The 24,314-nt window shown below is 47.9% G+C and overlaps 1 protein-coding gene across 4 annotated transcripts; it reads left to right on the plus strand.

Moving 5' to 3' along the window:
* Nucleotides 1-84: 84 nt before the first annotated feature.
* UBN1 (ubinuclein 1) lies at nt 85-20,896 on the plus strand (the record flags this gene model as incomplete). 4 transcript variants are annotated; one of them, XM_082006913.1, is made up of 17 exons in its annotated part: nt 85-324; nt 2,090-2,176; nt 3,137-3,232; nt 3,518-3,652; nt 4,034-4,137; nt 4,838-5,276; nt 6,936-7,006; nt 8,320-8,449; nt 8,677-8,795; nt 9,290-9,418; nt 10,334-10,477; nt 13,478-13,528; nt 14,704-14,746; nt 15,077-16,313; nt 17,645-17,920; nt 18,222-18,311; nt 20,844-20,896. In XM_082006913.1, the coding sequence occupies 17 exons, from the start codon at nt 85-87 to the stop codon at nt 20,894-20,896; spliced, it is 3,444 nt and encodes a 1,147-aa protein (XP_081863039.1). The 4 variants fall into 4 exon arrangements, with proteins under 4 accessions (XP_081863039.1, XP_081863040.1, XP_081863041.1 ...); XM_082006914.1 differs by having other exon boundaries at nt 15,077-16,303; nt 17,668-17,920; XM_082006915.1 differs by lacking the exon at nt 18,222-18,311 and having other exon boundaries at nt 15,077-16,303; nt 17,668-17,920.
* Between the last annotated feature and the right edge of the window lie 3,418 nt (nt 20,897-24,314).

Genomic DNA, 24,314 nt, shown 5'->3' on the forward strand with positions numbered 1-24,314 from the left:
AATCCGTATCTGTGCAGCCTGGGCATACCTTTTCTGATGCAATGGGAACTATGCCATGAGGACTGGTAAGGCTTGGCCGTAGCCATGACGGAACCCCACAGGGTTTCGTTCACCACTCTGCATGGTCCACTGAGCAGCAGCTTCTTGAAGAGGTCTCGGAAGGACGATGGAGATCAGCCCCAGGACCCTGAACCGGCTGCGACAGCTGTTCGAATCACACTCACACTCTTCGAGCCCGATCACAAACGTTGTCCAGAATTTTTCTACCCAGATCTTCTGAAGAGTTGTCGAGGGAAAGCAAAAGGTGGTTCTTCAGGAGACAAAGTAAGTGTCCTCGTGGCCTGTGGGGAGCCGATGTCCCATCTGAAGATTTCCAAGGTTTTTTCAGCGTTCCTTCTTTAATGGAGTTTCCAGAGTTGGCTGTGTGTTAGCTGCAAGGTGCTGAGGGGTGGGAGGAGGGTGGGCAGGCGTCCCGTGGGCAGGCGTCCCGCAGGCAGGAGAACTGGCATGCAGGCAGGGGTTCTTGTCGTCAGGCTGCACTGTCGCACTCCTTTGCCTTGGCTGGAATTTCATGTCAGAAAGGTGATGTGTTGGTGGCAGAGTGTGGGACGTAATGCTTGTTTAGTTTGAAATTGCTTGACCTAAGGCGATTTCTGGTGCCTGGCTTGCTAGCAGCTATGAGGAGCTCTTTCCCAAAGAGCATCAAAAGGAGAGATGCCTCTATGATATGTGGCTGCATCTTTTTGGGGACGCTGCTCTACTGCACAGGTATATTTCCACCTTAGTGCTTGGCATCTCTTCCTCTGTGGTGGATGTGGTGCTTTCAGGTGTTGCCTGACAAATCTGTTTGCCTGTTGAAAGCCCTTTCTCAGGCTACAACGACATGTAAACTTCTGTAGCATCTGAACTTTGTATTAGGGATGTTTTTCTATGAAAAGAAAGTTCATTGGATTCTACTTGTTTTTACTGTTGCTCTTCAGACTGTTTAGCAGTCAGTTGATAGTTCATGCTGCCTTCTTTTATTTTGTTTTGAGAGTCAGGAGAAGCAGAGACAGGTACAGAACTAGCTGAGAGAGCACCCAAAACCTGGAGACACGCCAAGAATCACAGGATAGTTTGGGTTGGAAGGGACCCCCTTGCAGTGAGCAGGGACATCTTCAACTCGAGCAGGTTGCTCAGAGCCCCGTCCAGCCTGACCTGGGGTGTTTCCAGGGATGGGGAATCCACCACCTCTCTGAGCAACCTGAGCCAGTGCTTCACCACCCTCCTTGTAAAAGAATTTCTTCCTTATATCCAGTATAAATCTACCTTCGTTTAGTTCTAAACCATTACCCCTTGCCCTGTCTCTACAGACCCTACTAGTCTGTCCCCACCTTTCTCCTAAGCCCCTCTCAGCCCTGGCAGCTGCAGGAAGGTCTCCCCGGAGCCTTCTCTGCTCCAGGCTGAACCCCGCCAGCCCTCCCAGCCGAGCTGTTCCAGCCCTTGGAGCATTGCTGGGGCTTCCTCTGGCCCTGCTCCAACAGGTCCGTGTCTTTCCCATGCTGAGGGCTCCAGAGCTGGACGCAGCCCTGCAGGGGGGTCTTCCCCAGAGCAGAGCAGAGCAGAGGGGCAGAGTCCCCTCCCTTGCCCTACTTGCCACACTTCTTTGAGTGCAGCCAGGCTGGCTCATGTCCAACTTTTCACCCACCAGGACCCCCAGGTCCTTTTTGGCAGGGCTGCTCCATCCCTTCATCCCCAGCCTGTGCTGATGCCGGGGGTTGCCTCGACCCAGGTGCAGGACCCTCAAGAGGTTCACACAGGCCCATTCCTCAAGCTTGTCCAGGTCCCACTGGATGGCATCCTGGCCCTCAGGCATGCCAACTACACCGCTCAGCTTGGTGTCATCTGCAAACTGTTGAGGGTGTGCTCGATCCCACTGTCTATGTCACTGATGAAGATATTAAAGAGTACTGTACTAAAAACTGTACTAAAGATTGATTTGTCTGAGCTTCTGCCTGGGTGCTCTAGTCATGGTGGGTTTAATGCACGGGGTTTTGGTGGCAGCATGACAGGACTGATTCTGATGTTTTTGTCTCTCTTATTTCTACAGAAGAAAGACCTGGCTGATCCCTTTAATGATGATGAAAAGGAAAGACATAAAGTGGAGGCTCTTGCCAGGAAGTTTGAAGAAAAATATGTATGTTTTTTCTTCTTTATGTTCTGTTATCCCTTAGAATGGGTAATGCTGTTCAGCTCTTAATCAGTAGTATGTAATAGTCATTGTTTCTCATGTTCCTGTTCTCCTGCAGCCCTTTATCTGGGCTGGAAGGTGCTCTTTTCTATGTTCCTTTCCTGTCTCAGGGCTGTGGTCCACCAGAATAGTCCAGATATGTTCTTAAATCAGATGACAGTCTGATTAAAGCGAACGATGTTCTCACTTGAAGTGGCAGATGTCATTACCTTGGTGTAGCTTATAAAATTGAATTTTCTTAAGCAAAAATTAATTTCTAGGCCTTGCAGTTGTGTGATGTAATCTGTCAAGTCTCTAAGTACGGTGAGTCTGCTGCCTTTAGGACAGCGCTGCACTGGGCAGCATGAGAGACGCCGATCTGTCTTACCCGTTCCCTTGCTGTTCTTCCTCTCGCTTTACTTCTGTAGGTGGCAATGAAACTACGTTACGTTTAGCCACTGGTACTTTTGGATAGTGAGTCGTTGTATTGTCTTGTGATACGAAATTGAGCTATCGGCCAACCTAATGCACTGCGTGTATGTTTGATGTGTGTAGTACCGAGTTTGTACTGACTGTATAGTGGTTACAGAAGAACAATCTGTCTGTGCATTGGCAGAAATGTTTCAGGGGTGCAGACCCAGTTCCCTGTAAAGTCTGCTGGCACAAAGTCAGCCTGTCTGGCAGGTCAGCGCTCTCTTTCATTTGGCTGCACCATTTTTGGTTGACAAGGCCTAAAACTGTATTTACCATATCCTGAGGTGACAGTATGATGTGAGTTAATGCTGGTTTGGTTCTGCTGCTGCTAGGAGCAAAAAAGAGCGCATTCCCTTTTCTGTACTGGGGCTAGTGTCAGCGTCCTGTATCAGGGCTATCCCTGTGATAATTAGGAAAGAAAGATGAGCACACTGTCAATCTTTTATTGTTTAGGGTGGCAAGAGACGTAGAAAGGACCGTATTCAGGACTTGATTGATATGGGGTATGGATACGACGAATCCGACTCCTTCATCGATAATTCTGAGGCAGTGAGTACTTGGGCAGGTGTGAGGGTGGTTAAAGGCAGCTGCCTGCGGGGCTGAGCCGGCACCTGGGGAGAATCTGAACTGGGTGCAAGCCAGGAGTGTGCCAGGGCTGGGGAGCGAGAGGTCCCGGGGCAACTGTGTGGCAGGAGAATGCTGGTTAGCAGGAGAGTCCACAGCCCCATCTGTTCTTGGGGGAGCACAAGTCCCACTCCATTCTCCAAGCAGCTCAGCTGCAGAATAAAGTAAGAGAGCTTACAGCACCAATAGATTCTTCTCTGTTACTTCCAGTACGACGAGCTTGTTCCAGCTTCTCTTACTACGAAGTATGGAGGGTTTTACATCAACTCAGGAACACTGCAGTTTCGGCAAGCATCTGAATCTGAAGATGACTATGTTAAAGAGAAAAAGAAGAAGTGTCCTAAGGTCAGCAAGCCAGCTTTCTTGATTATTTCCTCTGTTAGAGGTATGCTTCTCTTCAGTGGCAATGTCTGTTGGAGACAGCCCTGTTTTCATAATGCTGAAGTGAGGCAGCTAAAAGGGGAAAGAGCAGGAGCGCTTGGCATCCCTTCCCCTTTATTGATGGGATCATCTCTAGCGTAAAAGCTAGCTGAGCTGTGAAATGTTGAAGACAGTGTGTACCAGAACTGTGGTGATACGTGTTATGGGGTTTGAGTTAATGTGTCCAGTGGGGAAGGAGCTGTTCTCAAATTCTTGGGAACAGGGCCCAAAGTGTCTCTGAGGGTGCAGGTCCAATTCCATGAGCAGGAGACGCTTTGATTGTGACTTGGTTTTAACCTTTTCCAGAAGCGGAAGTTGAAAGATGGAGGTGAAAAAATGAAGAAGAAGAAGAAAGATGATTCTTACGACAAGGAAAAGAAATCCAAAAAGTCCAAGTTTCCAAAAGCTGGGTAAGAAGGAGGTGGGAATGCTTGCTGCTCGACACCTTGCTTCAGGGTTACAGGTGGCATTTGTTATGCTGCAGTAGTACCCGTTGCAGTGGGGGGTGGCTTGAGTGCGTGCTGCATAAACACCAACAGGTAAATCCCCGCCACTTCCAAAGTGAGAGAAGAAAGTCCGCTGATGATTAGGGAAGGAGCACAGCTCCACAGCAAGAGTGTCTGAGCAAAGAGGGGCACAGCTAGCTGAAATGTTGGTGTTTCTTGGAGCTCTATTTAGGCACTAACGGTGGGAACAGGTATTAGGGAGCCTTAAGAGAAGGAAAAGGAGTTTGCTCTCCTGGTTTTAATAGGCAAAAAGCATCAAGCTGCTGTCACGCTAACTCTCTCTTGCTTCAGTTCCTCTGTGCTAGCTGTTTGCGCATTTCCCAATCTTCCTTGCTGGAATAATGCACATAGCTAAATAAGAGCATAACTCAGGGGAGATGATTTAAGCTCCATCTGCTCTTTGCTGTGAGGAAGGACAGCCTTCTCTTCTCCAGGCTGAACAAGCAGTAGAATGCTTTTCCTGGTGTAATTGGTTAAGGGGATAAGACTTCCCAGGGCATCGATGCCTATGGCTGAAGTGAGCTGGGATGAAGGTATCCTCATCCCTTCCCCTTCATCTTGTATTCATTTCGGTTCCCTTTCCTCCTCCGTACTTTTTTTACAGCTTTACGGCATTAAATGCAAGTAAGGAGAAGAAGAAGAAGAAATACTCCGGTGCTCTTAGTGTCAAGGAGATGCTGAAGAAGTTTCAGAAGGAGAAGGATGCTCAGAAGAAAAAAGACGAAGAGCAGAAAGTGGCGACTCCTTCGCCGGCAGAACCTGCAGCCCCCAGGGAGGCGGAGGCGATGGCTGACCCTTTGCTCTCGCTCTTCGGCCATGCCAGTGATAACGACCTGCTTCAGGCGGCGACGGCCATGGACTCGTTAACTGACCTAGACCTGGAGCGGCTCCTCAGTGAATCCCCTGAAGGGAGTCCCTTCCCTGATGTGGAGGATGGGAGCGATCCTGTCGGGATGGGCTTGGAACAGGATTTCAGGCAACCGCCATCCCTCCCAGAAGGCCTGCCAGCCCCTTTGGAGAAACGCATCAAAGAACTGGCTCAGGTACGGCAGTTTGTTGTGGGGCGGCAGGAGAGGGGACGCTCTGCTGGGTTTGCTTCACCCAGAGACAGAGCACACTCCAGTGGGGGAGTTTTGCAGTGCCACGTGGGATCACACCTTTGTGTCACCTAGTTTTCTCTTACGGCCAAGTCACTTTCTTGAGCGCCTGGATGTCACGGTCCTTTGCCTTGTTATCTACTGAACGTAACGCTCAGTATGGTTTCTTTACCTCTCTTGGCAAAGTTTGGACCTGTCGCTGCGAGATAGTGTAATAGCAGACTACCCACAGATTTTCCCCATTAGATTTTCCTGCTGCTGTCTCTCTTGTTGCCGGACTGTGTATGTTAAGGAAAGAAACCAAGGAGAAGAAATACCAGATTTAACAAATGAATCCTCTGGGTCAGTTAGGATTTTGCGGCACGTATCCTGGTGCAGGTGCGAATGAAGAGATGCCATACCTCTGTCTGAGAGCCAGGTCTCTTCCATCCCAGCAGACGGGAGCATCTCCTGGGTTAGATGGAGCCTCAAAGCGTTTCCTCTTCTACCTGAACTGATTTGACTTTAACTCTCTTTCCTAAAAGAATTTTCCTGTTGAGGATTCTCTTTAGCATTGACCTTTCTCCTTTGACACCACCAGCTGTCTATGACCTGGTGCTGACAGAGAGGAATGTACACCTTCTGGGCATTTTATGTTTAATCACTTACCAGCCTCAACTTTGAAGTGTTAAATCAGGGGATTTCAAAATCATGCCCTTCTCTCCTGGACTACTTTCCCATGCCAGGAATCACTAACTTGATGTGGTGCCTTGTGGTGAATCCCAGCTTTGTTTACATCCCCACTCAGAAGAGACTGAAAGCTCTTGGCAATTTTCTACTATCTCTTGGAATCTTGGAATTCTTTTCCTGCTGGACATACTTTTCATGGGTGTGATTTTTGGGCAGTGCTGTGTGTGCTGCAGTCATAGCTCAGGAAGCTTCCTGAACAGGATATATATTTTTTTTTTTTTTTTTTTTTTTTTTTTTAGCTTCCATGGTGTTGACTGGAAACAACGTATCCCTTGTGGCTGCTACTCTTTCTGTTGGTTTCTTGGCTTAGTGTCCAGATTGGTCTAGAAAGACTGATGATGAGTATCCCTGACCCTCATTAAACGTGACTTGGGATGATCTTCCTTGTTCCAGGGACAAGGTCTATGCTCATATTACTCAATCTGACAGCTCTAGTGTGAAGTTAAAACCATGCCCTAGAACCGTCCCTTCTCCCCGTGCCAAGGAAGCCAGTGGCCACCAAGCCATCTTCTTTTCCCCATTAAATGGAGGAATCTTCGCTCTAGTGTAGTAAGTCCAACACACTTGACTCCAGTGTATCGGCACAGGAGAATCCAGAACGGGAGGGTCTGTGGGCAGGACGTAGTCTTACCAGTTCAAATGGTGGGGTTGGACTTAGAGTGAGGAAGCATAAGAGGAGCAGACACAGTCTCTCTCCTGCCTGTCGGTCATCGCAGATTTTAGCTCATCTACAGCAGGTAGCTGATGCAGAGTTTGGTGGAATAAAACTGTGCCTTGTTCTGCAGTATTTCTGAAGTGGTTTAAAAACCACTTGATTGCTTGTGCCTGTCTGTATCTGTGAACTGATGATGACTTGTGTTATTTGCTAATTTTCAGGCTGCCAGAGCTGCAGAGGGAGAAGGCAAACAGAGATTCTTCACTCAGGATATCAACAACATCATACTGGAGTAAGTGCTGCCAGGAGAGGAGTGGGAAAGGAGAACGTTAGGCAGAGCATTTTTGGTAAATTCAGGAGCAGGTTTAGCAGGAGTTGTGGGGGTATCCTTACACAGGTCCTCCACGTAGAACATGCCTAGGATGACATGAAAGTCACCTACAAATGGCTTTAAGTTGAAATATGATGTGTAACTGAGGTAGGAGAAGATTGGAAGGGATGTATCCAGGCCTCCTGTTCTCAAGATGATGCTTGATACTGGTGTACTTAAATTTGGTCACTTGACTTGTGACTGTAGCTTGAGGTAAGAACAGTAAATCTCTCCCTGTTGGAGTTGTCAGGCGAGTTCTTTGCTATTTAAGTTATATGCTCTATGGAGTATTTTTAACTGGGATAAGGCTGCTGTGTTCACTGGTTTTCTTTGCAAACTGGAGGAACTCCATTACTGCTCTGTGTTTTTGAGTCCCTCAATTATAGAATGCCAGCGTTGCTACACGCAGCTGTTGATAATGGCTTCACTCTTCTTCAAATGCCTGGAGAAGGCTGATGAATGCACACAGCTTTGTGATCATTGCAGAGTAATACTTACACAGAGGCTTTAATTTCATTAAGGTTTATCAAAGCACTTGAAGGGAATTGAAGGGAATTGCTGAGGGGAAGTTTGGGAGTCTGTTCCCCGCTCGTTTTGAGTGGTGATTGCCATCTTTAGCATTCCAGTGCTGACTGCACAACCAGTTCTGATTTCTTTTCCAACTGATCACTTCTAAATGTGATGAAAGTTATTTAAATAGATTTGTGTGACTCGGCCATAGCATCAGTTAGGCGTTTTTAGACTTCTTATTGACGCTGAGAGGCGGCTTAAAAAACTAGTCTCGTAAATTATACATAACTGTGTAGATGGGTTTGGCACACACTGACCTCTTGAATCTACTCACTGGGAAGTAAGTTCAAGCCCAGGGGAAAGAGTTTGATTCTATATTATCCTGCGTTACCCCGCCATGGTAGCTGGCATGAGCAGCGTGTACGTCTCATTTCATTGCCTCATGCTCCTGCACTTCCGCTGCCAGGAAGACCTGCAGAATAAATGAGACTTGCTGCCATCCTTTTGTTCCTTTTCCAGATACTCTGAAACTAGAACAAAAGGTATAGCTTGGGACGAAGAGCTTGAGTCCGTTGATTCTCAAATCTAAAGAACCGTTGTATATTTTAAGCTTGTACTTTGCCTGCCTGCCTCCAGCTCCCCCGGCTGCATCAGAGTTGCATTTGTGTTGCTTAGAGAACCCCTGCCAGGTCCCTGGTCAACGTTGTGTTTGTGTTGCTTTTCAGCATAGAGCTGCAGACCCGGGAGCTGAACAGCCAGATCCGGTCAGGGGTGTACGCTCACCTGGCGGCTTTCTTCCCGTGCAGTAAGGACACTCTGGTCAAGCGTGCCCGTAAGCTTTATCTCTACGAGCAGGTGAGTGAATTTGGCAGCACAGCCCTGTCTCGTGTGCACGTTACCCCTGATCTCCAGAGCAGAGTTGTCGTCTACCTAACGTGGTGTTGTCCTCCACTGAGCATGGTTCAGGCACCACATCTCGGGGTGTGGATTCAGAAATGGCCAGGTCTCGACCTGCCGGATTTGGGTGTCTCGTCTGGAACCGCACCATGTGGAACTTCAGTCTGTTCTGTGATGTGCTCTAGGGTGGCCGATTGAAGGAACCTCTGCAGAAGCTAAAGGAAGCCATTGGAAGGGCCATGCCAGAGCAGATGGCCAAGTACCAGGAGGAATGCCAAGCCCATACTCAGGCCAAGTTTGCCAAGTAAGCTCCTCGTTTGCACCTTATGCACCGGTAGCTCTTCTCAGGAGGCTCCTTGTGACCTGTAGGCTGCTCTCATGAAGTTTACCACCTATTTTTATTCTGTAGTCAAAAATTGCTGATGAGCCTTAACTGGCCTAATTAAGCTGTGTGCATTCTTTGTGCTATTTGTGCCAATGCCAACTACAGCAGCATTGATGGGACCAGAACTTGGCTGAAGTGTTTAACTTCTGTGCGGGCTCGTCTTTAGGGACATGGCGGTCTGAGAACTTTTAGGGTGGATTAGTCCCGTGGTTTCTGTTACACAATATTGGGACATTTCTTAACCTTGAGCACTTAAGTCAGCTTGTACCCAAAGCAAGAGATTTAGGCCCTCTTCCCAGGCATGTGTTATCACTGACTATTGAGACCTCTGAACAGTGTTGTTCCAAGATCTTTACTTCTGTCCCTGAATGTCCAGGACAATGACTTCTGCATTATCTCTGTCTCCATTTTAGGATGCTGGAAGAGGAAAAGGACAAAGAGCAGCGAGATCGGGTTTGTTCTGATGATGATGATGATGAAGAAAAGGGAGGGAAGCGTGTCATGGGACCACGAAAGAAATTTCAATGGAATGATGAAATCAGGTTTGCATAATTTAAGTATTAAGTGAACCTGTGACGTGTGATTTTTATGCAGTTGGAAGCAAAGCATTTTGGTATTTGTATTGTGTTTTCAGAGCAGCGCTGCTCATCTCCAGTTAGCCTGGAGATTTGTGGCAGACTGTGCTGTTTATGGAAGCCACCGTTGCATTTATTAAATCTCACCCTTAATTTGCAAAACCGAGCTTATTTCAGGCACAGGCCAGCTCTGAGAGAAGTGCTCAGAAGCCTCTGTGCTGAGGCCAAAAGAGAGGGACAGACCTTTGGGAAAAGAAGGAACTCGGCTGAGTTGCTGAAATCCTACAGGCTAGACTCTTAGCAAGCCCGGATTTCTGGCTGTGAAAGCAGTTCAAGCCAATGGGGATCACTGCCCCTGGCACCCAGGGGTCTGAGAAAGAACAAGGTGCTGGGTGAAGGGGAGGGAGTGACAAAGGGTAAAATGAGACTCAATCATGCTGTCGTCTTCATCTTACTCTGTAACAAATTGGGGTGATGCTCCGTAGGTGGCTGATTCATTCAAAACAAAAGAAGCTTCATTTCGTGCCTTCTCATTGCCTCTTGGCACGAAGTTCTGCAGAGGGGTTCAGTTCTGCGGTTGTTAATGATGCCTGTAATTCTGGCACGGGTTTACTATCTCTGCTGTTTCAGGAGATTAAAATGGGAAGGGGTAACAAGGCTTTTCTCCCCTGGTGCATCTCTATGCGTGCACACGCAGAGCGAGGAACGTGCCTTTCCCTTCCTCTTTCTCGTGGAGGCAGTGCAGGGTCGGTTTTATTCGCAAGGCGTTGTGCAGAGCCAGGCGAGTCTTGGTGTATTTATCCAGCCCTGGATAAAGAGAGCGACCTCCAACCGGGGAAAGGTAATCTGCGTAACTGTATTTGAAATCTTCCTGTTCTTCAGGGAGCTGCTTTGCCACTTGGTGAAGATTAAGTTGGATGGTTATGACCTTGACAAGAATAAGGCTCAGTCTCTAGAGGATTATGTGAAGACCTTCCTAGATGGAGAGGTGAAGCCCCTTTGGCCAAAAGGCTGGATGCAGGCCAGGTGAGCAAGAATCAAGTTGTACTCCAGGGATTCCTTCTCATAGAGGACCTCGGAGGGTCATTAGTCCTGCCTCTGCCCCAAGAATGGCCAGCTTCCAAGTTAGATCAGAGTGCTCAGTGCCTTGTCCTGTGGAGTTTTGGAAATCTCCAAGGATGGAGATTACCACAGCATCTCCGGGCCCCTGTTCCAGTACTTAACCACTCTTCATGAAATCTTTCCTCCTTATTTCCAGTCAGAATTCCCCTTGTTGCACTGAACTGAATATTCCCTCTTTTTGCTTTTTACCGTGCGCCTTTGAGAAAGGTCTGGCTCCATCATCTTTGTGGCTCCCTGCCCCTCCCACTCTTTAGGTAGTGGCAGACTGCCATTAAGTCCCTCCTTGGTCTTCTCGTTTTCCAGGCTAAGCAGTTCCCTCCACCTCTCCTTGTATGCCACGTGTCCCTGTTCCCCAGCCATCTTAGTGGCTCTGGCCTGTCTCCAGTTTGTTGACATCTCTCTTATATTGTGGGGACCCTGAAGCTGGATACTGCATCCAGAGATGATCTCACAAGTGCCAAACAGAGGGGAATAAGCACTTGAACTGCTGGCTGTGCTCTTGCTAATACCTGCCAGGATATAGTTACCTCTCAGCAGTACAGCCTTGCAGCAGTGGCTCATGTTCAACTTGTCCACCAGGATGCCCAGGTCCTTTTCTGCAAGGCTGCTACACAGCTAGTTGGCCCCCAGCCTGTGTTGCTGGCATGAGGTTATGCAGGACTTTGCGTTTGTCTTTGTTGAACTTCACAAGGTTTGTGTTGGCTCCTTCCTCCAGCCTGTCCAGGTCCCTGTGAATGGCAGCCCTGCCCTCCGACATATTCTCCCCCCTCCCTCAGTTTTCATATCACCCTCAAACTTAGCGAGAATGCAGTCCATGCTGTCATCCAGGTTGTAAATGACAGTGTTGAGTAGTCTTGGCTCCCATATTGACCTCTGATGGATGCCCCTGACAGTGACAAGTTACAAGGTAGAACTGGGACTGAGGTGAGGCTGACTGGCCTGTGGTTTCTTGAATCTGTCTTACAAAGGATCACTTTGTAGCCTGTCTCACGAAGGATACGTTTTTCAGACGCTAGTCTTCCCGAGACCCTAGAGTATTCCCAAAAGAAAGCAAAGCAGAAAGCTTTAGGGGCTTCAGACTCGCAGTAGGCACCTCAGAGAGCAGAGTAAGTAGGAATTTGGTGTGGTTTTCTTTACGCTATCTGGTGTCTTCACTGCCCTTTCCTGCTCTTTCACGCCCTCCATCATCAATGCCATTGAGCTGGCAACTGCAGAGAGCCATACAAATTGCAGAGAGTAATTCTGGGACTGTCATCAGCTTCTGGCCTGCTTTGTTTTGCTCAATAGTTTTAAAGAAAGGACACCTGTACAGTCTTACTGCTGGAATCTCTGTCTCTTTGCTTTTAAAGAGCTGGGCAGCACTGTCTTCTTCTGTCTGCTGAATTTGCTTTTTAGGTTTCATGGGGGATAAAAGGAGGAGTAGGTACCAGTTCTTAAGAGCAGTAAGTATGAGTAGCACCATACCATTTGCACATGAAGTACAGTAATGTGCATGGTTGTAGTGTGTTGTTTTAGTGTATAGGAGCTGAATGACGGCATTAAGAGGTGGGTGCAGATTCCAGCTTAGCTAATGAAGATGCTACCAGCTTGGGGGTCTTAGCTTGCCAACTTTTATAAACGCTTTTCTTTGCATAAAAGGAAATTAAAATCTTTTCCCCCTAGTTTGTAGGTGAAACTGTTCTTAGGCATACAGGTGTTCACCTAAGACTCAGTGTGGGAGGGCCTTCCAGTGAAGTTAACTACAGAATGAGTGAATAAAAGTGGTTTTCCTGGTTGCTTTCCAATGGCTCAAAAACAATGATTTCTCCTGCTGGGACTTGATGGAGTTGGACTTGATGAGCCTTATGGGTCCCTTCCAACTTGAGATATTCTATGATTCTATGACTTTGTGGTTTAAAGACAGAGGGTAGACTGACAGCCACACAGAAGGGGAGGGATTGGCAACACTAGGAGAGTTGTAAACAATTTTCTGGTCAAGTCAGCTTGATTCACTGTCATCATGATCACAGAAGTTCATCTTTAAGAGAAACTTGAAGATGGAGAGAGTAGCAACTTCGTGTATGAGTTCAGAGAGGCCCTGCCATGATTCCGCTTTCTCAGGTAGTGCTCGAAGGCGATTAACAGAGTATAAGGTTAAAATGAGCTTCCTTTTTAAAAGAAAAAGGATGACAAAAGTCTTTGTCAGGCTGTTAATTGCAGACGGGAAGCATATTCCATATGCCAGTACTGAAGGTGTATTTATAAGCTTCTCACCCTGAGATCTAAGGCAGCAGCTGAGTGGCAGCTGTTTTAGGTGAAATAGTGTTTGTGTGAGATTCTGGTTTACTTAGCCTCAGTAGTAAAAGGGTTTGGATGAAGCTTGATTTATTGGTTGTGCTTAGTCAACTGTTACAGAAATGGTTGTGCTGATTTAAGAAGTCACCTCAGCTGTTTGCTGGGGACACAAAGGCAACAGAGACATGCAGTGTCCGAAGGCTTCTCATCCATATTGCTGTATTGAGGCAGGGGAAGGTAACCTTTCTCTCTGGAAGTTGAAGAGCTCTTGGATGGTCTGCCAGCTCTTGGATGCTCTGTGGCAGCAGTAACGCCCAGCTTGATTGCCCAGTACTGCCTCTCCAAGTTGGCTGTAGAGCTTTTTAAGCTGGTAGAACTTTTTCCTTAGTTGTTGTCCAACAACTGCCTTAATGGCCTTTCCAGCGCCTACAAGCATAGCTCCCCAGAGAGGGACTTGTGCGGGGGAGTTCAGCAGGATTTTCCTGGAAAAGGGATGAATATTTGTTTGCTCTCTGTGGTTTTAATTTCACCGACTCCCCTGCTGTACTGTGCAGCTCTGTCTCCAGTGATCCCAGCTGCTCTACTGGGTCTTGCTGGATATCACTTCTCATTGCTCTCTTCCCTTCTTAGGACACTGTTTAAGGAGAGCAGGCGTGTACATGGACACCTCACATCAGTCCTGTGAGTATCGCGCAGCATTCCTTTGGAGTGATAACTGGTGAACTCCGTTCCCCGGGGCCTGGGTGGATCATGCAGAAGCACCTGAGCTTGCTTGTCTCCCGTCAGATAGTTTGGCGCTGCTTCATTTGGGGAGGTCTAGGGAGAGTAGCTGTTTGTGTGTGACATCTCCCGACGGCCTTCCTGAGGTGCTTTAGCCTTACAGTGAGCTCAAAGATAAGAACTCTGAAGCCAGGTTGCCTCCTGGCCTTGTTCAGCAGACTGGAGTCAGGCCTCTGTGCTCGTCCCTGGGAGGCAGATGAAGGTAAAACAGAGTGTGATGCCAGCACTGTGATTATTGTTACCTGTTCAGTCGGTCCTTACTGGGTTCTGGATTCCTTCTTTCTTGTTGCCTGGTTAAAGCAGGGGTACAATGAGCTCAAGCTAGCGAAGATGGGTGAAACAGGCTTGTGGGTGGCAAACCAAGAGAGCCATCGGAATCCAGCTGGGCAGGTGCTTTAATGCCAAAGGGTCTCATGGATCTTGCTGGCAGTCTATAATAGATGATGATATGGACTTAGGCTGATGTCTGTTTGACAGACGGTCCTGTTCTTGGCACTGGATGAGTGAGGGGAAGTGTGAGAAAGAGTATGAAATAGAGTGTAGAGTCATCCTTCCCTCAGCCATACCGTTCTGGCAGTTCAGGGATGTCTTGTGCCAGAGATTACATCTGACCAGACCAAATGATCTATTTTCCGTGAATTTGGCAGATGCTTTTGCATCCTTGACTTCTTCTGGAAACCTAAAAGAAATGGGTAACTTTTCTCCAAAACAGTCTCTGTATCAGTTTCTCTCAGGGTATTGCTGTAGTTAGGTCAGCAGTGGGTTCCTGTAGTAACTCCTAGCCCTGCAGCCGATGCAGGTTGTGTCTGTTGAGTGCTTTCACTGCTCTGCTACCATTTCAAGACTCTGCTCCGCTCCCTAATTCATTCCCCTGTGTGGGAGTTGGGGCTTCCTAGAGCAGCAACCAAATGTCATACGGTTTTGAATCCTAGCACCTGAGATGCTGCCTCTGTTCCCTCGGTTCTTTGCAAAAGACTCAGTGGATCATCATTAACAGGGCCCAAGTGTTCTCCCTAATTGGACGCTTCCCTGCGGGCATTCAGTGAGCCATGTTTCTTTTGTCTCCCTCAAAACAGGGCGAAGAAGAAAGTTATAGCTCCTACTAAGGTGAAAGTGAAGGTGAGTTCTTTGTTTTCTGGTTCTCATGGTTGCCATACATCAAGAGTCAAGTGTCTGCCATCTTAAATCCTATAGTTGAGCCTTGTACCTATACATTAGGTACAAGGAAGTTGTACTTTGAAAGAGCTCTAGTCACTATTGGACTTGAAAAAACAAGTAGAACGGCAGCTAAAATTCATGGCAGCAGTGGTTGGGAGGGAGGTGGGGGCCGGCAGGCACAGAACACGCCTATTCTGCCTTGCATCACCAAATTGGGCACCTTCCCTTCCCTTTTCAGCAGTAAACGCTGCCTCTGTTCTGACTCTGCCTTGTCTTGTGATTCTGTTCCAGGAATCTTCCTGCAAGCCAGATAAAAAGGTGTCGGTTTCTGTTCCTTCGATGCACTCAAGCAGCACCTTAGCTCTGTCTTCAGAGCCCCAGGGAGGAGCTCTGGGCATCAGTGCCCAAACCAGAGAACTCCTGTCCCTTGGGACAGCCCAAGCAGCCAGCAGCACTGGCACTTCTGCTGCCTTCATGGATGACTCCCTGGATGAGGACTTAATTCATAATCCCACTTCCTCCCTCGAAGCAGTCTCTAAGGAACTGGCTGTGCTGAACAGCAGAGCGGGAGGGAGCCCTGACTTTACTCTTCCTGGAGCTCCAAAAGCTCCACCAGAGAAGATCCCAACTCTTGCATCCTCAGAGGAGAAGAGGACATTTCCAAAGTCCAACCCTTCCCCTACATCATCCTCTGGTTCCCTCCAGTCTCCTCTAAATTTCCTGGCTGAGCAGGCCCTGGCATTGGGCCAATCTTCTCAAGACAAAAAGACAGAGAACTCTAATTACAAAGAGCTTTCCTGCCAAGCCTCCCCCAGCAAAATCCTTCCTGATGCACACCAGGCTAAACAGAAACACCACAGCCTGGTCCGGCCAGGCCATGGGCCTCAGACCTCCACCCCAGTGCCGAGTTCTCAGGTGAAGGCCTTTCACTCAGGCAGCCAGCTACAGAAAGCTTTCAGCTCCCCGGCTCCGTTTGTCAAACTGCAGAATCCCAAGTCCTCCTCCCCACTGCCCCAACGCTCCCTCCTCCAGCAGGTCAAGTCATCAACCAAAGCTCAGAGCTTCCATTCCTCTGCGTCACCAGGCAGCACCCAAAACTCTGGCAGCTCCCACAAGAGCCCAGGGTCATCCTCATCATCTCTTGGCTACACAGGAAAGCACTCAAGTGGCTCTAGCTCTTCAGGACAATCTTACAAGTCGCCCTTCATTTCTGGTTCCCTCTCCAAACACGGGGCTTCTTCCAGCAGCTCCTCATCTGGAGCTTCTGCAAACCAGGGCTGCTCCTCTGGGAGCTTGCTGCCCAGTGTGCAGACCCCTTCCTCGGGCCAGGCGTCCAGCCGCCCGTCCTCAAGCTCCTCAGTGAAGAAGACGCCCGTTTCACAGAAGCTGACTCTGGTGGCACCTCCCGGAGGTTCAAACGGAGATTCTAGTGGGGGCACTCAAGGGGTGGCCAAATTGCTGACCTCCTCCCTAAAGCCAGCTGTTGTTAGCAGCACCGCATCTTCTACCTCTGTGCCGGTAAGCAGGGGTGTGCTGGCCTAGCCTAAAGCCAGGAGAACGTATAGCATTGTGTCAGGCCATCTCCTAACGTGTTCAGGCCTGCTGTAAAGTGGTGACTTCAAAGGAATTTCCTGAAATTCTTGAATGTCTGTCTGGATCTCGGCTGCTTGGGCTAGGAAGTCCTGGCCTTTGCTGTGAGCTGGCACTCTAGAATTCAAGCTTTTGTTCTGAGCTTAAAGTTAACAACTAAGCAAAATCCTGTGGTACCTTCCAGACTGCAGTTTTTGGATAGGCTGTGTACTGTTCTTGCCCTGACTTTGTGAGTTACAGGGACAGTAGGGTTCCCGTTTGGGTCAGGAGGAACTGCAGTAAGGCAAGTTATCATGAGAGCTAAAAATCATTGCATAAACTAAAATTATAATGATCAATTTGTTGTTAATCAGGTCTGCAAACTTGGCCTTTCTTAAATTATCACAAGTAATTTTAGTATTACTGCCACTCTTTTCCATGACTGACCTATAGAATAAGCAAGCTGTGATACCGGGCTATAAACTCAAAATGCCTCCCCAGCTTTCTTTGGTCATTATTTCTGTCCTCTTCCTGTTGCTCCCTGGTTACTACTGAAGTGATGTTTGGAATCGAGCTCGGTGGCACACTATGGAATTCGGGGGCTGAGTTCATTGGGATATAATGTCTTATGAAGGACTCGTGGGTTACCTATACAGACTTGTATTATTCAGCCATTGTATTTAATGGTAGAAGGACCTTAATTTTCATCTATAGCTAAAGAGTAATCATTCCTAACGCTGCTGTATTAATTTGTTGTGGACTGCTCGTACCTGTCTTCTCTTGTGGCATGTGGAAATAGCTGGGCACTTAAATGAATATATTTAAATGGGCCTGAAAACAGTGTACTGCTCAGCCTGTGTACCTTGTCTGTTACTGAGAGAGAGCTGAAAAGCATTTCCCAGTGGTATCTCTCTCCATGGGAGAGATCTCAAATAACATTCTTGGGTTCAGGGGTACACCAAACCTTGGTGCCTCGAGTTGTCAGCAGTGATATGCTGCTAGAAGTGAGTAGGAAGCATCCTCCCTGGAACTCACTCCCTCTGCCTACTGGAGGCACAGTTCCAGACTCGGGGAACAACAGAGTGAAATCCGGGATGGTCACATTTAGAAGAGATCCAGCAGCTGTATTGCCAGTGTCCTGGGCACCTCCAGATGGCCTTAGGAGTTGGCAGCTCTTGGGCCCTGGCTGGGAGGGCGCTTCTTGCAAGGAGGAATACCTGAGTGCTCCATGTTTTGCAGTTCTTCTTTAGAGTATGAAGGATGCTATGCCTTGGTTTTCCTACTCCTGACTGGCCTTTTCTGTTGCTTTTCAGAAAGGAACTAGTGGAGCTGTGCTGCTAACGAGTTCTTCCTCCTTAAGCGTACTGGCTCCATCCTACAAGTCCGGCAGTCCAAAGCTGCCAGCTGCCCTGAGCTCCACCCCGTTAGGCATTATCTCTCCTATTCATTCCTTCCCTCTTCATGTCATCTCCTTCAGTTCAGACTCCTCCCCAAAAGCAGGAGTATCAAAGGATGCAATAGTTACGGGACCTGCTCCAGGAACTTTCCACCACGGCCTTGGCCACAGTGAGTATCCTTCCTGGTCATGCGTGTGTGTGTTACTGTGTGCCTGTGCTGTCAAATAACAAGAATGCCAATGCTCTGCTGCCCATCTCTCTTGCTGCTGCTTCATGCTCTAGTTCACGCACTTATATCTCCAGCAGTTGCATTTGGAGAACCTTGGGCACATCCCTATAGCTAGCCCAGAAGTCCCAATAGCTGGAAGCTGAGCTACAGGCTAACTGCTGCAGCTCTTCTGCTCATTTCTGTCTTCGATGTGTATTTGTTCTTTTTTTTCCCCTTCTCCTTTCTTTGTTTTTCTCTCTAGGTCTTCTAGCTGGCTTGCACTCCAGCCCCCACCATGCAGCGCCACTCCCACATTCTGCCCTGTCCACTCATTTACCGCAAAGTTTGCCAGGTAACTTGTCAGACGGTCATCTCTGTCTTCTGCGTCGTGAGTCATCCTGTATCTCGGCAGATACTTCCTCTAGGGGTTGTCCACGTTGTCCGAGAGGTGCGGTCGTCGCTAAAGCCCACGGCCTCCCCGAGGTACAAAGCGAGGTGTAGCCCTCCGTCTCCTTTCCTGTTGAGTTAGCCAGGGCAAACTGGTGCGTTCCTGGAATGATGTGCTTACAGCAAATGTTGGTTCCCGGAGGTACTCGGCGCTGCCGCTTGCGTCGTGGTGAAGGATTAGCTTCCTAGGAGTAAAGCTGTGCATGTTTAGGCACACTCTGCCAGGACTGCCCAGGAATGAACATTCTGCCTCCGTGGAGCTTTGTTGCTGGCGACCTATATAAAACGTGTCAGCCCAGAATGTCTCGCATCTGTGTGCTGAGCTAATTGCTTCCATCTCCTTCGTGACAAGTTTGTAGTGGAAATGGAGACTGCTTCGCTTGGTATTGACAACATGATAATTTTGCAGTTAAGCCTGTTCCTGCCCTAGTTTGATGCCTGCAGAAGCAGTGCATGAAACGGGAGATTTCCGAAGAGCACCTTCTCTGCTCGCGAAAGGAGGCCTGCCTGGCGGGCTGCGAGCGTGTGTAAATACGTAGCACTGTGGCAGAAGGAGAGGAGTAAGGGGGATCCATGCAGCATTCAGAAAATTGAAATGCAGGGCCAGCAGCTCGGGCTTATCTGCTTCAGGGAGTTGCCGATCATTGTTGGTAATTGCTATTTCTGCTTTCTTGATCCAAGTGTTCTTTAGCAGAGCACAGCTTCTGTTGTGATTGTCTTACTGGGCAACATGAGCCTGATTTAGGAGTGGATGTGCTAGCCTAATGTTATGCCTCTGAGGCCATTAGATGTGTGGATAACCTGCTGGGGTTCATGTGGCCTCCCGTAGCAGTCATGGGGTAAAATGCCCTTGACTGCTGAGCACAGTGTTTGTTTGCTGAAGAGAGGAGGAGAGTGCTGTGCCCTGGTGAATTTTCACCGAATTTCTTGTCCCTGCTTCTCCTGCTGAAGTTTGTGTGAGGTGGGTGGTTACGCCACCCCGATGCGGCGGAGCAGAAGCAGCAATCCCTGGTGTGACAGGTCCTTCCTTCCTGTTTGTAAATTCACAGTTACTGGAGAGCGAGGTGGTTGATTTTGGTTTGAACATGGGATGTGAAATGTATTCTGTGTCACTACAGAGGAGTTCTCGGTCCCGTTATTTGAGGGAATTTAGGGCGGTTACTTCACTGTTGCTTATAGGGCTTATAGGAAAAGAATTTTTTGAGGGACTGCTGCTCTTAAGCAGGTCATAGTGCCAGAAGCCGCGAGCAGGCAAAAGGTAATTAGGAATAAGTGAGGAAAAACTGACCACGGAGACAGCTTGAGCAGGGTCCCGCTTTCTCACTTGGTGTTTTCACCCGAGAGATTGGAGACTGAGCTTAGTGCTGTCATCTCTGGGAATATTATCAGTTGTCGTGCTTTGGAGGAGAACACAGTAGGTATTTAATACATTTTAAGATTATGGTGGCCACTTAGTTTTGTGGCATAAGCGGTGGTTGGCTGTATAAGCAGATGGCCATAGCTGCATAGCTCTGTCCGAAAGATGCGAGGACTCTGGTGTGTTGGGAGGTTGCTACAAATGCAAGGAAACATTGATGTCTTAAATAAATGTACTTAAACCAGCATTCATCAAAAAGCGTTTGAGCAGGGAGCATCCAGTGCTTGCTTGTGTGGTGTCACTGCTGCGTTTGCTGGTGGAGGTGCCTGCGTGCTGGTGCTGTGGCGATGGTTCTGACTGCTTGCTTCAGAAATGTGACATGCTGGGACTGAGCTCTTGCATGGAATGAACTGTCCTTGTGCTGGAGAAGAAGCTGTTGTTAGGCTGCTCAGTGCCACTGCTGCTTAACTGCACATCCCAGTACACCCATTTGTTCATCATAGCCTGATGGTAGTTGTAACTGCTCCTGGAAAGCTTCTGCTTCCTTAAACTTCCTTCCTTTTTCTCTCTTCAGTGCATTTTCTCTTTTCCCTCCATGTCTGTTCCTTTCTGTTCCTTCAGAGGTTAGATTCCTGTGATTGCTGTTGCTGTCAGTGGGCACGTAAAGCCTTCATTACATCGGCAAAGGTGTACGAACGGTGTTATTTCAAACCGCCTTTAAGTGCAAGGTAGCAAGCACCATATATTTCTAGTTTCCAAGATGGGGAGACATGGTAGGGTGGCTTTTAGAGAAGGGCATAGGATTAACTAGTCAACGAGCAATCGGATCTATGCTGTGGTGCTGTTGCTGGGAAGCCACAGCGGACCCTCGGTGCTTCCCACGTCCCTTACTCAGGTGCAGAGGCAGGGCTGCTCCCAGTTGTGAGATGTCTCCAAGCACGTCCTCTTAACCCCCGATTCCTTGGTGCTGGAAAAGAAAAGTAGGTCCCTCTGTGCAGAGGGAACTGGCTGCCCCAGCTGCACGCAGCTCTGTGGAGCTGATGCCGAACCCCCTTCCCACTTGGTTTTATTTTCTTTCAGATGCTTCTCAGCTTCACGGCAAAGGGTCCAATGCACAGCAGCGCAAGTTGTGACGTCTGCGAGGAGGGGAGCTAGAGCACACATAGGATAAAACCAAGAGGAACAGTTCATGGATACCGGCTGTGTCTTTTTTTGTTGGTTGGTTTTTTGGGTTTTTTTCCTCACGACAACTGGAGAGACTGAACCGCAACAAGGAACTCATTGGTGCGTTTGCTCAGAGGCTTTCAGAGCTAAGCCCCACACAAAGGGCCACCTTGAGCCATGCCCTAATGAGACAGGCGTTTTGTAGCACTGTTTTATTTGCTGCTGCCCTTCATGCATTCCCTGGCACTGGCAGGAGCTAGAACTCGCAGGGGGACTTGGGTGGCTTGGCTTTCTTGCAGTGGATTCCCACCCACCTGTGTCTATAATCTGCCAAGTACCTCCAAGTCCAGTTACCTCCTTGGTCTCCCAGTGGAGGGTGTGAAAGGTGCTTCTTTCTTCCGCTTTGGATTTACTTGGATAATTCTAGCACTGCCAGTGCTTTCTGAAGACGTTTGACTAATTTTTCAATTGTACTATAAAACTGTGCTACAGTTAATTGGAGGACTTAACGTTTCCTGTGTGGTCAATCTAACGAACCACCTGATGTTCCCCTCTGGAGGAGAAGGAAGACTTGAGAGAGACACTTGTAGTCATTGACTTTGAGAATTCTACTTCTTTTGGGTTTTGGATTTTTTTTTTTTCCTCCGAAGGGATGCTTTTTTCCTGCTCAGTTTTATCCTCATTACCATCGAATGCATTGGATTGAATGGGACACTTCTCAGCATGTCACATGTATAGGTAGACATAATTCCAGTGCCTTTTATGGTGGAGCAAGAGTGGACTAGTGACACACATTTCAGCCCTATTTTGTGTGCTCCTCAACCCTTTTTTAACCATTCTGTATTTAAAATGTATTCTGTTTTATTTAATAGAGCTTTTTATGGTTGCACATCAAAAAAAAAGCTGCACTGTCTGGACTTCAGTGGTGTCTTGGTGACTGCGAACACAGTACCAAATCCAGCAAGAGCACCAGTTCTTATCCGAGTTTGTGCAAGCGGGTTCCAGACCCTCCCCTAAAGCCATTCTTTCCTAGGGTCGTCAGTTATGATCTCTTTGGTGGGCAGAGGGAATGATCCAGGTTAACCAAGGTCGCTACTAGTCAAGTGAATTCCAGAGAATAATATTGCTCTCCTCGATGATTTCTGCACTAGGATCATGTGCTGGTCACAGCTGCAGGAACAGGGACCATCTAGAATTGAGGTGTGTCTTTTATTTTTAATTTTTTTAACTCTTAGACCTAAATACTTCTCCTGAGCACACCCTTTCGGTCTGTGCATAGCGAAGGGGCAGGCTGTGGTTCCAGCTGAGCTTTATGGGTTTTGATTCCCCTGCTCTTCCTCCAGTCTGCTTTTCCTCAGGCCCCCACAGCCACATCTGAATTGTGCAGTAGTAGCGCGGATCCGCATAGACTTTACTGGTATTTCAAGCAGAAGCTTGCGGCCTTCCTTCTTGAGCTTTGAGGAAGGATGCGCACACTGAGTATACCAGCAAATATCTGCTAAAGTTTTCCCCTTTTTTGGTAAGATCCGAGACGGACTGTTCTCAATTTGAGCTGATACCTAATTTCCCAAGATCAGCACGTTGTTTGTATTTTTCAAAAAAAAAAAAAAAAAGCAGCTCAGATTTAAAATTTGTTTACAGAAGATACCTAGGTTGTAGCAAAAGAGCCAAAGACAGAACTTGTGTTACTAAAACTAAGCACAGCCGTTACTGATGGACTCTGAGCAGTGGATGTCGCGTGGTTCCCGTTGAAGGCCTAATCCTGAGAGGTACGTTGCACCTTCAACTTCCCACGGTGGCTGAAAGAGCGTTCAAACACCTGGCAGGACAGGGACTCTCAGCGAGTGACTCGAGGTACTGGTTCTACTCCCTCTCTTTGCTTTCACTTGAATGCTTCTGCTGGGAAGCACCCGTGTGCGTGGCCAGAGCAGAATGCCCTCCTTCTAGGAATTCAGCGAAGCCTCTTGCCTCAGGGAAATGTTTATTTGGTGGAAATTCTGTGGGATTTTTTTTTTTTTTCTTTACATGCTATAATGAATGAGTGAATGGTATGGAGCAGAGTCGCAGCAAGGCAGAACCGCGCCGAGACCTGACAGCTGATGGGGAGCCAGGAGTCTGGCATGTCTGCCTTGACGAGGCAACTTGCAACGCTTTCGTGATGGTGTGGGGAGGTGAGGCTCCCATGGCACTTACTTAGCATGGCAGTTCCTTTCAGGTGTAAGAGCTGCGGTTTACTATTATATATTTTTTGTGTGTGTGTTGGGACTGTCTTGCTGAAGATGGTGGGGGTGGTATGAAAACTGTTAATCTTGTACAGAACAACTGAATAAATTGTTTCAAAGTTTCCAAAATGCTTTTTTCCATCTCCTTACCTCTAGTTCCCTGACTTGCTTTTCAAGAATTTATGTTTCAGCTTAGATGATCATCTCTTGATCATCTGTTTCTTGAGTGAGTAATGATTTGTTTACTGTTTTAACTAAAGTCTCTCACGCGGTAAGTAAATTACAGCTCTGTTTCTAGCCACCGTGGTGGTGGAATTCCATATTCTCATTCAGTGTGCTCCCGCTGATGCTTGAAGTTGACATCTGCTGGAAGGAACAAGTTGGGTTCAGATCCGGGAGCAACGGTGGGATCCTGTGCGATCGTTTCATTCGCGAAGGTAAAATAACCAAAGCCAGGATGGGTGTGCAGTGAGTGCTTGCGGCTGCTTTTGTTGACGGCAGAGGTTACTGGGGTTCAGATATTAGCCAACCTAGGCTATAGAATTAGGATATTATTTGGGAAGAAGGAAACAAACATGCTCTAGACGTGGAAGCTGCTGGCACCATCCCAGCGTAATTCCCTCTCTTCCTGCAGCAGCAGTCCCAGTTGTTAGTGCAGTTTACTCCCACCTAATGCTGCTAATTAGCCCCAGCTCTAATGCTGCTCCCGCAATTTTCCCCTCGGAAAAAAGTCAGCCGCTAAAAAGAACAATCTTATTTTTTTAAATTTCACTCTGAAATGGCATCTTTCTGTAAAGCCAAAGATCAAGACACTGCCGTAATCAATAAAGAAAAAACAACTTCTGATTGGAACCACTGCATTTTTATTTTGTACTATAAATAGAATTCCCCTCTATTTCCCATTCCCTTACACAAGTAACTGAAACATGTAGCTGCATGTAACTCCATCCAGTAAAATACCAGCACAAATGGCTTTTAACCATGAGGTAAGCTAACTTGTGTTTTGAAGGCGCTCTGCGTTTGGTTACAGTTGCATGCTTTACACTACCCTCTTGTGTTTGGCAATACTGCCATCTCTTCACGTACTTCTTGGTGACCTCTGTGGTGTACGAATGCTCCTCCTGGATCTATGGCTGACGCCATCAAACTACATCTGCTTCACTCT

Source organism: Phaethon aethereus (genome assembly GCF_964289735.1).
Source record: "Phaethon aethereus genome assembly, chromosome: 15".
NCBI classification, from domain to species: domain Eukaryota; kingdom Metazoa; phylum Chordata; class Aves; order Phaethontiformes; family Phaethontidae; genus Phaethon; species Phaethon aethereus.